Source organism: Cricetulus griseus, chromosome 4, assembly GCF_003668045.3.
Source record: "Cricetulus griseus strain 17A/GY chromosome 4, alternate assembly CriGri-PICRH-1.0, whole genome shotgun sequence".
NCBI classification, from domain to species: Eukaryota; Metazoa; Chordata; class Mammalia; order Rodentia; family Cricetidae; genus Cricetulus; species Cricetulus griseus.
In genome coordinates, this window is record NC_048597.1 from 215,151,872 (window position 1) to 215,164,793 (window position 12,922).

A 12,922-nucleotide genomic window follows, 5' to 3' on the forward strand; every position below is an offset into this window, starting at 1 on the left:
TAAAATGGCCTAGAGAGGCTGTGTGGTTTATTCAAGAACTTGGGCAGTGTTTATCAAGCTGCAATGTTTCCTAGAAGAGAATTTATACTTTACCTCTCAGAAATGCCAGAACTGAACCCTAGACTGAATAAATCCCTATGGGCTATTTGTCCAACAGGATGTAGGGGATGTTATGAAAATATACACTGACTTCTTGTAGCAAATGTAGGAGCTGAATTACTATTTATGTCTTCATTCATCTTCAATTAACTATGATAATCCCTAAGAGTGCTTTCTTTCTTTGTTTTTGTTTGTTAGCTGTATTTTTTTAATTGAACTATACATTTTCCCCATCTCCTGTCTCTGCTTACACCCTCCCCTCTGCCCTCCACGCTCCCAATTTACTCAGGAGATCTTGTCTTTTTCCACTTCCTAGGTGGACTCATGTATGTCTCTCTTAGGGTCTTCTTTGTTACCTAGGTTCTCTAGGGTTGTGGCCTATAAGCTGATTGTCCTTTTGCTTTATGTCTAATATCCACTTATGAGTGAGTACATACCATGTTTGTCTTTCTGGGTCTGGGTCTGGGTTATCTCACTCAGGATGGCTTTTTCTAGTTCCAGCCATTTGCCTGCGAATTTTAAGATGTCATTGTCCCCCCCCCCCCCAGTACTCCATTGTGTAAATGCATCACATTTTCCTTATCAGTTGAGGGGCTCTGGCTATTACAAACAATGCTGCTATGAACATAGCTGAGAAAATATCCTTGTGGTTTGAGTATGCATCCTTTGGGTATATGCCCCAAAATGGTATTGCTGGGTCTTGAGGTAGACTGATTCCCAATTTTCTGAGAAACTGCCATATTGCTTTTCAAAGTGGCTATACAAGTTTGCATTCCCACTAGCATAAGGTATTGTCCAACATATGCTGTCATCAGAGTTTTTGATTTTGGCCATTGTGACAGGTGTAAGATGTTATCTCAGAGTTGTTTTGATTTGCATTTCTCTGATGACTAAGGATGTTGGCCATTTTCTTAAGTGTCTTTCAGCCATTTGAGATTCCTCTCTTGAGAGTTTTCTGTTTAGATCTGTACCCCATTTTTTTACTGGATTATTTGGTCTTTGGATGTCTAGTTTCTTGTGTTCTCTGTATATTTTGGAGATCAGTTCTCTGTTAGATGTGGGGTTGGGAAAGATCTTTTCCCATTCTGTAGGCTGCCGTTTTGTCTTATTGATTGTGTCCTTCGTTTTACAGAAGCTTCTCAGTTTTAGGAGGTCCCATTTATTCATTATTGTTCTTAGTGTCTGTGCTAGTGGTGTTATATTTAGAAAGTGATCTCCTGTGCTAATGCATTTAAGGCTATTTCCCACTTTCTCTTCTATGAGGTTCAGTGTGGCTGGTTTTATGTTGAGGTCTTTGATCCTGTTTGTTTTTTGAGACAAGGTTTCTCTTTGTGTAGCCCTGGCTGTCCTGGAACTTGGTCTGTAGACCAAACTAGCCTCAAACTCACAGAGATCTCTGCCCCAAGTGATGGAATTAAAGCCACCACCACCAGGCTAACATACCCCACCACACCCAGAGCTGAGGACTGAACCCAGTACCATGGAGCTAAATCCCCAACCCCACTTGTTTTCTTGTTGATAGAAAGTGACTGCTGCTACCACCAGAATCAACTGGGTTTCTTTTAGTACCCAACCTCTGAAGCCTGCCCAGTGCAGGTTTCATCTCTGCCCTTCATTGTCTCACACCACCCTTCTCCCAACATGGGACTTTTGGGGAAGGAGCAGCTTACAGCAGGCTGAAGAGTTCCCTGTAGCTCTCATCACCTTTCCCCTCTGACACCATGCTGTCCAGCTTGTCAATCAGCTCAGACTCCACCTAGAAAGAAGCAGAGACTTCATAAGCTCAAATGAACTCAGAGAAGGAAAATCTCCAGTCTCATGGCTACACAAGGATCATGGAAAACTATTTTTTTAAATATTTTATCATAGTTGTAAGTAAATTCCAGCAAAGACAGGGTCTCACTTATTGCATTAAAAAAAAAAACCCAACAAAAAAACAAAAAACCCCTTGTCTTCTCATCCAGAGATGAGATAGTCCAGAGACCTAGAGTAAAACCAAATACTGCTGTTCTAACAAACAAACAAAATACCAACACAACAATAATATTGTGCTATACTCATAGATTAGTGCTTTGTTCAGCATCAGAGAAGCTTCCTCCTGCAGCAGATGGGAGCAAATACAGAGACCCACAGCCAGAAATTATACAGAGAATGATAGATCTTTGAACATTCAGACCTAAATGGGATGTCTCTATCAAATCCCTCCCCTCAGAGGTCAGGGAACTTTTGGAAGAGGAGTAGAAAGAGGGGATGGGGGACACCAAGAAAACAAGGCCCTCTAAATCAACGTGATCCACATACATATGAACTCACAGAGACTGAGGCAGCATACACGGGGTCTGCACTGGTCTGTACCATGTTCTCTGCATAAATATATGCAGTTTAGGATTTTTATGGGATTCCTGAGTGTGTGAATGAGTGGGCCTCTGATTCTCCTTGGGGCTCTTTTCCATCTGTTTGTCTTGTCCAACTCTAATGTGTTACTTTTTGTTTTACCTTATTATACTTTATTTCATCATATTTTATTTGCATCCATTAGAAGCCTGTTATTTTCTAAAGAGAGACAGAAATGGAGTAGATCTGGATGGGAAGGGAACCCTTAATCACGATTCAGTATGTGAGAAAAAAATGTATTAGCAATAAAAGAACAAACAAACAAACAAAAAAACAGATAAACCTGTCTCCCTTGCTTAGGAAGGCTTCTCATTCTGGTTTTGTTTAAGTATGTAAATGTTTCAGATAACCATTTCCTATCTAAGTGCTAAAGATGAATCTTTCAGAGAAAAGTGTTTCAGATCTAAAAGACAGAGGCCTTTGTCAAATGTTCCTATTTTTAAAATATAGTATTTTTTATTACTTATCTGAGAATTTCATATTAACATACAATTTATTTTGGTCATATTCATCTCTCCACCCTGTCCCTAAGAGCTTCTGGGTCTGTCCCTTAAGTGTTTCCCCTTAAATAATCCACAGAATCCAATTTGTGCTGCTCATATATGCATGTATGTGGAGTCCTCTGGAGCACAGGTGACCTACCAGGCTATACTTTTTTGTTTGTTTTTTTGGTTTTCAAGACAGGGTTTCTTTGTGTATCCTTGGCTGTCCTAGAACTCACTCTGTAGATCAGGCAGGCCTCGAACTCACAGAGATCTGCCTGCCCCACTTCTGAGTCTGGAATTAAAGGTGCATGTGCCCCCCAACCCCACCAGGGTCCAGGCTACAGTCTTAAAGTAAACAGACTCTCCCTCTACTAACAGCCATCAACTATCAATAGTTCCTCAGCAAGGGAGTGAGAGACTCATAAGCCCCTCTCCCTTCCATGCTGAAAAACTGGCAGGCTTGATCTTGTATACGTCTTGTGCAGACAACCATTGATGCTGTGAATCATGAGTACAGCAGTCCTGCCACGCCCAGAAGACACTTTCGTCTCAGTCTTCTCTGACCATTGGCTCTAAAATCTTTCCAACACCTCTTCTGAAATGCTCTCAAATCCTTCCTTCCTTCCTTCCTTCCTTCCTTTCTTCCTTCCTTCCTTCCTTCCTTCCTTCTTTCCTTTCTTCTCTTCCAGACAGGGTTTCTCTGTGTGGCCTTGGCTGTCCTAGATGTACTCTGTAGACCAGGCTGGTCTTGAACTCACAGAGATCCACCTGCCTCTGCCTCCTGAATTCTGGGATTAAAGGTGTGTGCCAGTATCACCCAGCTTCTTCTTTTTAATTTTTTTTAATATTTATTATTTTGTGTGTGCTAGAGGTTTACATGTGGATGTCAGAGAACAACCTGTGAGGGATCCAGGTCTCTCCTCCTGCTCTGTGGGACCTACAGATCAAACTCAAGTCATGGGGGTTGGTGAAGAGTACCTTCAGAGTCTCTGAGCCATTCTACTGGCTTCAAATATTTCCCTTTTTTTTTTTTTTTATACCCATTCAAGCACTACTTCAGTCCCAGCACGTGGGAGGCAGAGATGGGCAGATCTTTGTGAGAGTTCCAGTCCAGCCTGGTCTACAGAGCAAGTTCCAGGATAGTCAGGACCACACAGAGAAACCTTGTCTCGACAAATCAAGCAAGCAAACAAAAAATCCATTCAAAGGAATTTATATACAGAGACTATATCTACAGATCTGTAGAATAGGAACAATGTAGTATTGTTCCTCCCCATTGAGGAATCCAGAAACCCAGTCTAGGGCCCAGTCATCACTGACAAAGCAGCAGCCCCAAGAGCTTTAGATTTTGTGGGTGCAAAAGTGAAGCCTGTCATCTTGAAAGTTTCTAAAGGAAATATAACTCATTCAAACTCAACTAATACCAACTTCAGTAGAACAAAGACAAATCATGCAACAAGGTTATTTTCTTGATTGGAAGACTATAGCATTGAATTATAACTAAATATAGTCTGGTGGGTCTAGAAGTCAAAATATCTCAGTTCTAGTCCAGAGCATGATTAACCCTAATTCAATGCAGTGGCTATAAACTCGCTAAGAAGATGGCCTGATACTAACAATGAATCTTTCTTCATATACAGAGGCAGTTAGTGTGGGCTAGAATGGAGCAAAGGTAGAGAGGGGGCCTGCAGTAGCAGAGAGTATAAGCAGTGCAGTAGTCCATTGGGGTCCAAAGTGTTCGCAGAATGGATCCCTGGGTCAATAGCCTTTGTGTCACCACAGGTCTTGTTAAAAATCCAATTTAGGCCTCTCTAAATCTGATGGACTAGAAAATCAGGGTCAGGGTGAAAAATCCACAAACTGTTATAAGAAGCCTTTGATGCATATTCAGCTGTTAGGCAATACATGACGGAAGGATGTGGAGACATTATTATCTCTGTAGAACTGATAGAGACGGCTTGCTATCCATTCGACATTTATCCTGTGACATAACCAGCTACAGAGTTCTGGATACATACCTTTATATACTCAAATTTCTTTATTGTGAAACAGTTGTCATGGTACCATTCCTTTATGGTGTCACTATGCCCTGGCTTTTGGGAAATGTTCAATAATATTAGTTTTGATTGTTATTCTCACAATCCACCATGTACTGAGTACCACAGTGAGCTCAGAAACAACATGCACAATCATTATGGTTCCTGGGGACACATAATTTAGTAAGGGAGACAGAGGCATCAGTGACTAGAGTTGAAACAGTTGAGATTTGAGATTTGAGATCTCAACACACAGCCAAGTTTCAAGAAATAGTGCCATAAGAACTTAAGAATTGTTCTTACCCTTTGTCCTGGTTACATTTCTGTCAGTTTGAAACAAGCTAAGGTTATTTGGGAAGGGGGACCTCAATTGAGAAAATGACTCCATTGGATTGACCTATAGGCAAATCTTTGAGGGCATTTTCTTGATGAAGATCGATGTGGAAAGCTCAGTATAGGCAGTGTCATCCCTGAGTAGGCATGTCCTAGTTGTGTAAGAAAGCAAACTGAGCAAGTCTTGGGGAGAAAGCCAGTAAGCAGCTCCCCTCCATGAGCTCTGATACAGCTCCTGCCTCCAGGTTCCTACCTTGTGATGGACTATGATTGGGATGTATAAAGCAAAACCACTCTTTCCAAGATGCTTTTGATCAACATATCTTTAGTGTGGCAGTAGAAAGCAAACTGAGACACTCTTTGACACAGTGCTTATAGTTTGAGAAATCTACCTAAGAGAATGACGGAGGAGGGGTAAAGTGGTGAAGTGCTTGCTGTGTAAAAATGATATTCTGAGACTCATCACCAAAACTACATAGAAAAGTCAGGTGTGGTGGAAACCACTGTAACCACTGGGCCTGTGCACTGGCCAGCTTAGATATTCAGTGAGCTCCAGGCTACCAAATACATGTGCAGCCCTATGACATACACTCACATAACTAACACAAAGGAAATAGGAGTGGATGGTTTTCACGATGTTATCATCAAAAATTTGAAATGAATGTAGTTCTTAAGAACTTGACTAAACACAATATAGTGGAAGGACTCCAAAGGTATAGTATAGAGTAACAGTAAGTGACATAAAGAGATAGTCATGACAAGTTGTTGTAGGGGACAGTGCATGCCACACCTGCTAGAAGCTGGCTACAGGTGTGCCTGACCACGCCTGTTAGGGCGTGGTCAAGGTGAGGTCAGGATGAGAGTGATAGGGTTTTAAGGGGCTGCAAGGCACCTTCTGTCCCTTGGGAGTCCCTTCTGTCTGGCCTGCCTGCCTTGCTGCTCCAGGCGTGCTCTGCCTTGCTTTTGGCTGGTGTTTTTCTAATAAAGGTTATCTTTATCCCAAGCTCCTTTTATTTCTCAGTCAATATTTGGCACCCATCAGAAATCCACAACCCATTCCAGCTTATTGCAAGCCAGCTAGGCACAGCCCAGAAGCCGAGTGACCCAAGAGGGCTCTAGGACACTACTGAGCACCAGGTCTCCTGCAACCGATGGCACAAGTTGACCAGCCTGTGCCTGTGCACGGAGATCCTACACACTACCAAAGTTCCAGCAAAAACGGTGAGTTAAACCTTCTTGGCCTGCCGACTCCCGCGCCGCCTGTTGCACTCAGTCCCGGCTATTCAAACCATTGGGAGAGATATAAATTTCACACAGGCTTCCTCAAGGGTTTTACTGCCTTAGGCAGCAAATACCACAGCTGCATTCAGCCACACACTCTCATTTAGATCTAGTTGCGTGTGCACGCCTGCGGCCGAAGTCGAGAGCCGCGTGACTGGGCTGATGTTGTCCTGCCTCACCAAAATGATAAAGTTTTCCTTTCTGTGCAAGCCTCCAAAGCCAAAAAAGCGCTACCGCCGCCACAGTTTTTGTGGCCTGCAGCCGCTGGCAGAAAAACCGGGCGTCCTCCACTGAGACCTCCCACTACTGTGTCCCCCTCCTGCGCTAACATTCCCAGCTCCAGGTCCGGAAGCTGCGCTATAGCTGCGCTGCCCGCCGGCCCGTTCAGCAGCAAGCCAGTGTCCAGCTCCATCTGCCGAGCTTGGTCTCCACCTGGTACTGTTCAAAGGTTTTCCCATATGTAGGTTACACAACCCCAATGTTCTTAACACACTTTGTAAGGGTTTTTCAGGAAATTTCAGGTCCAACTCAAAACAGCCACAACTGAACACCTGCACCACCTGCTGGTCAAAAGTGGTTACTGCATCTGGAGTGGAAGCAGCCTGATTCATCTAGCTGAAAACCTCCTACCTTGTCTGGAGTAGAAGCTGATTGGTAAATATGGCCCAATATTTATCGTTAGCCTCAATTGGTAACATTTTCACTTCTTATGTAAATTCAATGTTCGAGGAAGGTGCTGATCTGCCAATAATTGGCCTGTATGCCTTACTAGCAGTTAGCATGCTAATGCACGCATTATCACTAGCCAGAGGCCTCAGGAACAGGGATAATGTTAATTTCACCACCTGCATACAGGACATACAAGCTTTATGTAATGAGGTTTTGGAGACCAGACTGACTCATGATATGTTTATGCAGCATGTAGAACAGAAGCTAGATGATAGGTTTGCTCTATGTCTTACATGATACAGGCAGAGCGATTACCCAAGCTGAAATGCAGTCCATTTATGATAAGATGAACACAGAGAGATGCTCTATTTAGGAGGCGTTAGAGGCTAGGCAGTCAGAGGACCGTAATGAACTAAAGAATATATGTAGCCAACTGGAAACTCATATAGGCTCCCTGTCCTATAATCTGGATACCAAGACGCAAGATACCCCGGATAGGTTTAAACAACTGGATAATGCCATTAAATCAATGGCTGAAAAATACAAGATGGTAAATGATAGAGTTGAATCTAGGTTCAAATGTTTGGAAGATGACCTACAGAACAGGGCTGATAGATTAGAGAGGTCCATCAGGTCAACTGCTGAGGCAAATCACGACCTCGAGTCTAAACTTTGATTACATGCCACCCAGATGCTAGCTAGAGACGAACGTATTAAACACCTAAAAAAATGTATAGAAGAGCAGTCACAGCAATTCATGGATTTGCTATCATGCCTAGATTCTTTTATGATTAAGGAGATTGAAACTTTTCATGAGGATATCATTACTAGACTCAAGGTTTGTTAGCATGACACGGAGATAGAATCACTCCAATTGGAGGCACCTACTCCACCCAGGTATCTTAATCACTCCAAAGTTGTTATGCGTACACCATTGGTCTACCCAGCAACAATGGTAGAAAAGCCACCAACTAAAAAGCACCCCCAGGGACAGGTGGCTTATGTATGTATGGCAACCTATACACCCGAAGGATCTTAAGCATATTAAAAAATCAGTTGTCTCACATGGTCTTCATAGCCCATACGTAAAACAGCTATTACATTCATTGGCAACATTCAAGAGGGTGACACCCACAGATTGGGAATGATTGGTAGCAGCTGTACTTGAAAATTCATGTCAAATCCAATGGAAGGCATTGGTGAGGGAAGAGGTGAAGCTCCTTGAGCATCAGGGCATAAAGGAAGGTTTTGAAGCCCCTCTAGATAAGATTCTTGGTGAGGGTATTTATGCTAACCGACAGACTCAGGCTGAATATGATGACGATATACTGTCTCTATGCAGGAAAGCAGCATTAAATGCCTGGGATAAGGCTTGTAAGCCAGGAGAATGCCTAGAAGCTTATACCAGAATAGAACAGGGACCTACAGAACAGTTCCAGGACTTCTTACAAAGGTTAACTAGGGCAGTAGAATTACAGGTAACAGATCCAGAAACAAGACAATCAATTATATATACAATAGCTTATGAAAATGCAAATCCTATATGCAAAAGAATACTTTTGCCTTTAAAGATCAGATCAGCTCCGCTAGAAGAATGGGTTTTGTATGAAGCCAACGTTGATTATAATGTACAAGATACTGGAGCTTGAGTAGGAGAAGCCATTTCAAAAGGTTTAAAAAGGCAACAGAAAATTAAAAGTTCTAGAGGTGAGGATGCAAGGGCTTGGCAAGGAGAAGCACCTTACAGAGGTCAATATAGGCACCAAGAGGCTAGAGGTTACTACTACTATGAACCAGAACCTTGGATAGGAAGAGCCTTCCCCTGGAGACCACGAAGGTGCCAGGAACCTAGATGTTTCAGCTGTGGTAAAATGGGACATACTAAGAGAAATTGTAGACAAACGAATTCTAACAATGCCTCATACGGAAGGCCACTGCATTCTGGATTGTGTAGAAGATGTGATAAGGGCAGACACTGGACCAATGAATGTAGACTGACCAGGGACATGCAAGGAAACCCGTTAAGGCTGGGAAACCCCGAGGGGGGGGCCTCAAGAAGTCCCCCACTTTGAGAAAGGTCCAGTCATTCCCAGTAGCAGTGGGAGACAATCTCTCACAGGACTTTGCCTATTGTGAAAAATGATACTGCTCTAGATGGTAGTTTGAATAGTGATGAAGAATCAAATGTGAATGGACAAAATGAGAAATGCATTATTTTGGCAAACTTCTTATTAATGATAAAAGGCCTCAGTTAAAAGTGAAAATTAATAATAAAGTAATTTCTGACTTAGTGGATACTGGGGAAGATGTAACTATTATTCCCCAAAAGTCTTGGCCTCAGAAATGGGCTCGTAGAGAGGCAAATGTACAATTTTTAGGAATTGGGACTCTATCTACTGTTCGACAGAGTGTTAACTCGGTGATCTGCATTGGACCGGAAGGACAGAAAGGGATACTGAAACCATACGTGGCAGCTATAAATCTCTGGGGTCGTGATTTCTTACAGCAATGGAATACTCAGATTAATATTCCTCCAATGTCAGATACAAATTATGTACAATTTTTAGATAGTAGAAAAGATCTGGTAAGACACTATGGAAAACGTTTACCAACCATCCATGCTGTACAGAAACTAAATACAAATGATAGACCTTCAGAGGAGCCAAAGGCCCTGCCATTGAAGTGGCTTACAGATGAACTTGTTTGGGTAGGACAATGGCCTATGAGCTCTGAGAAGCTAGAGGCTTTAGAAAAGTTAGTACAGCAACAGCTGGATGCTGGACATATCGGGGAATCTACCAGTCCTTGGAATTCTCCTGTATTAGTTATCAAAAAGAAGTCAGGAAAGTGGAGAATGCTGACAGACCTGAGAGCCATAAATAAGGTAATTCAATCAATGAGCTCTCTGCTATCTGGAATGCCGTTGCCTTCCTTAATACCTAAAGGGTGGCGAATCATAGTCATTGATCTAAAAGACATTTTTCACAATACTGTTACAGGAAAATGATAGAGAAAAATTTGCATTTACTGTACCAACTCTTAATAATTCACAGCCAGTTAGGAGATATCAGTGGAGTGATGGGGAATGTACTTCTTTGTATGTTTATCTTATTGATTGTTGAATAAAATACTGTTTGGCCAATGGCAAGCAAGGACTAGGAGTCAAAGAGGATTCTGGGAAATGTAGTAGAGAAGTGATGATCGAGGCAGGAAGTGACATGGCAAGGAGACTCATATCTAAGCGAGGAAACAGGAAGTATGTCCCTTTTCCCCTACGCTCCTGCTCCAGCGGCACAATGTGATCCACTGGCAAGGAGGGACGCCAATAAGGTGTCCGATAAGATAAGTCTTACAAAATATATAGGTTTATGATAGTTAAGACTGAGCTCACAGATGAGAATCTTAGTCATTCGCCAAGCAGCTTTGAACCTAATACAAGTTTCTGTGTATTCATTTGGGCCTAACTTGGGTGGGCAGCTGGCGTAAAGCTCACACGAGGCGGTGGGGCTCAGGCGGTTTTTGGCGGAAAGATTTATCGTAACAGTGGATTGTTTTGCCACAAGGAATGCTAAATAGTCCTACTTTGTGTCAACACTTTGTACAGCAAACTTTGGAAATAATTCATAAGAAATTTTCACAATCTCTTGTTTATCATTACATGGATGACATTCTTTTATCAGATTCTAATAAGGCAACTTTGGAATGTATGTTTGAAATGGTGAAGGAAGTTCTGCCTCATTGGGGGTTACAGATTGCCCCGGAAAAGATACAAAGAGGAGATTCTATTAACTATTTAGGTTATAAGATAGACTTACAAAGAATCAGGCCACAGAAGGTACAAATTAGGAGAGATAGTAATCAAACTATTAATTCTCTTCAGAAATTATTAGGGGAAATTTCTCAATTACAGATGATTATTGGTGTAGAAGGACACGTCTTAAAGCATTTAAAAATGGCCCTTAAGGTGATAAGGATCTAAACAGTCCAGGAATATTATCCACTGAGGCAGAAAAAGAGTTACAATGGGTAGAAAACAGAATATTGGATGCACATGTAGATCAGATAATCCTCGATTTAAACTATATTCTGGTTATCTTGCCATCCAGAGAATACCCTTCTGGAATTCTGATGCAGAGGGAAGACACCATATTGGAGTGGATATTTCTGCCACATAAACAGAATAAAAAGTTAAAGACATATATAGAAAAGATTTCCGATTTGATTTTAAAGGGCAAATTAAGACTTCGTCAACTGACTGGAAAAGATCTAGCAGAAATTATAGTACCTTTAACTAATGAAGAAATTTCTTCCTTATGGAAGGATAATGAATATTGGCAAATAGCTCTTACTGACTTTTTGGGAATGATTAGCAACAACTATCCCAAAACTGACAGAATTAAATTCATAAAAAAAGACAGTCTGGATTCTTCCACATATTGTAAGACAAACTCTCATTTCTGGAGTTCTTACCTTCTACACTGATGCCAACAAATCAGGTAAGGCTGGTTATAAAGCAAGTGAGGTAAGTAAAGTAGTTCAAAGTCTGTATACATCTGTACAGAAGGCAGAATTATATGCAATTCTCATGGTGCTTATGGATTTTACCGAACCTCTTAATATAGTTACTGATTCTCAATATGCAGAGAGAGTCGTGTTACACATTGAGATTGCAGAATTCGTTCCTGATAATACAGAATTAACTTCTCTGTTTTTACAATTACAGGAAACAATCAGAAACAGAAGTAATCCTCTATATATTACACATATCAGATCCCATACGGGTCTGCCTGGCCCACTAGCACAAGGCAATGATGAGATTGATCGTTTATTAATTGGAAGTGTGCTAGAAGCCTCAGAATTTCATAAGAAACATCATGTAAATAGCAAAGGTTTGAAAAAGGACTTCTCTTATCACTTGGCAACAAGCCAAGGAGATATTGAGAAACTGTCCTAGTTGTTTTTTTTATAACCAAACTCCAATGCCAGCAGGCTGTACTCCTAAAGGCATTTGGAGGAATGAGATCTGGCAGATGGATGTCTTTCACTTTACAGAATTTGGAAATCTGAAATATGTGCATCATACTATAGACACATTCTCCAGGTTCCAATGGGCTACTGCTCTTAAGTCTGAAAAAGCTGATTCTGTTATTACACACCTGCTAGAGGTGATGGCAGTTATGGGTACACCTGCACAGATTAAAAACTGGCAATGCTCCAGCATATGTCTCCACAAAATTGGAACAGTTTTTCAAATATTATAACATAAAGTATGTCACCAGTATATCACACAATCCTACAGTACAAGCAGTGGTTGAGAGATCTAATAGGATACTTAAGGAGATACCTGCTCCATAGACAGGCTTGGAAGACAAAACCCCCCAAACATAGGTTGCATAATGCTTTATTGACACTAAACTTTCTTAATGCCAATGAAAAAGGACAAACATCTGCAGAAAGACACTGGACTACGGAAAAAACTGCTGAACTGGTATATCAACTGGTATATCAACCAGTATACTTCAAAGATGTACTAATCCCAGTATGGAAGCCTGGACATGTATTACGATGGGGTAGGGGTTTTGCATTGGTTTCCACAGGAGAAGAAAAACTTTGGATACCATTAAA

General features: G+C 41.5%; 1 protein-coding gene across 8 annotated transcripts in view; it reads right to left on the minus strand.

Annotated features, from left to right (window-relative positions):
* Positions 1–12,922, minus strand: part of Dock3 (dedicator of cytokinesis 3) — a 309,043-nt gene that overhangs the window by 45,782 nt on the left and 250,339 nt on the right. For all 8 annotated transcript variants that reach the window (XR_003485121.2, XM_027414437.2, XM_027414435.2 and 5 more), the window contains one exon: positions 1,770–1,855. Coding sequence is in view for 7 of the 8 variants with exons in the window: in XM_027414437.2 (XP_027270238.1) it covers positions 1,770–1,855 (86 nt within the window). In the remaining variant the exon portion in view is untranslated. The remainder of the gene's footprint in view (positions 1–1,769; positions 1,856–12,922) is intronic.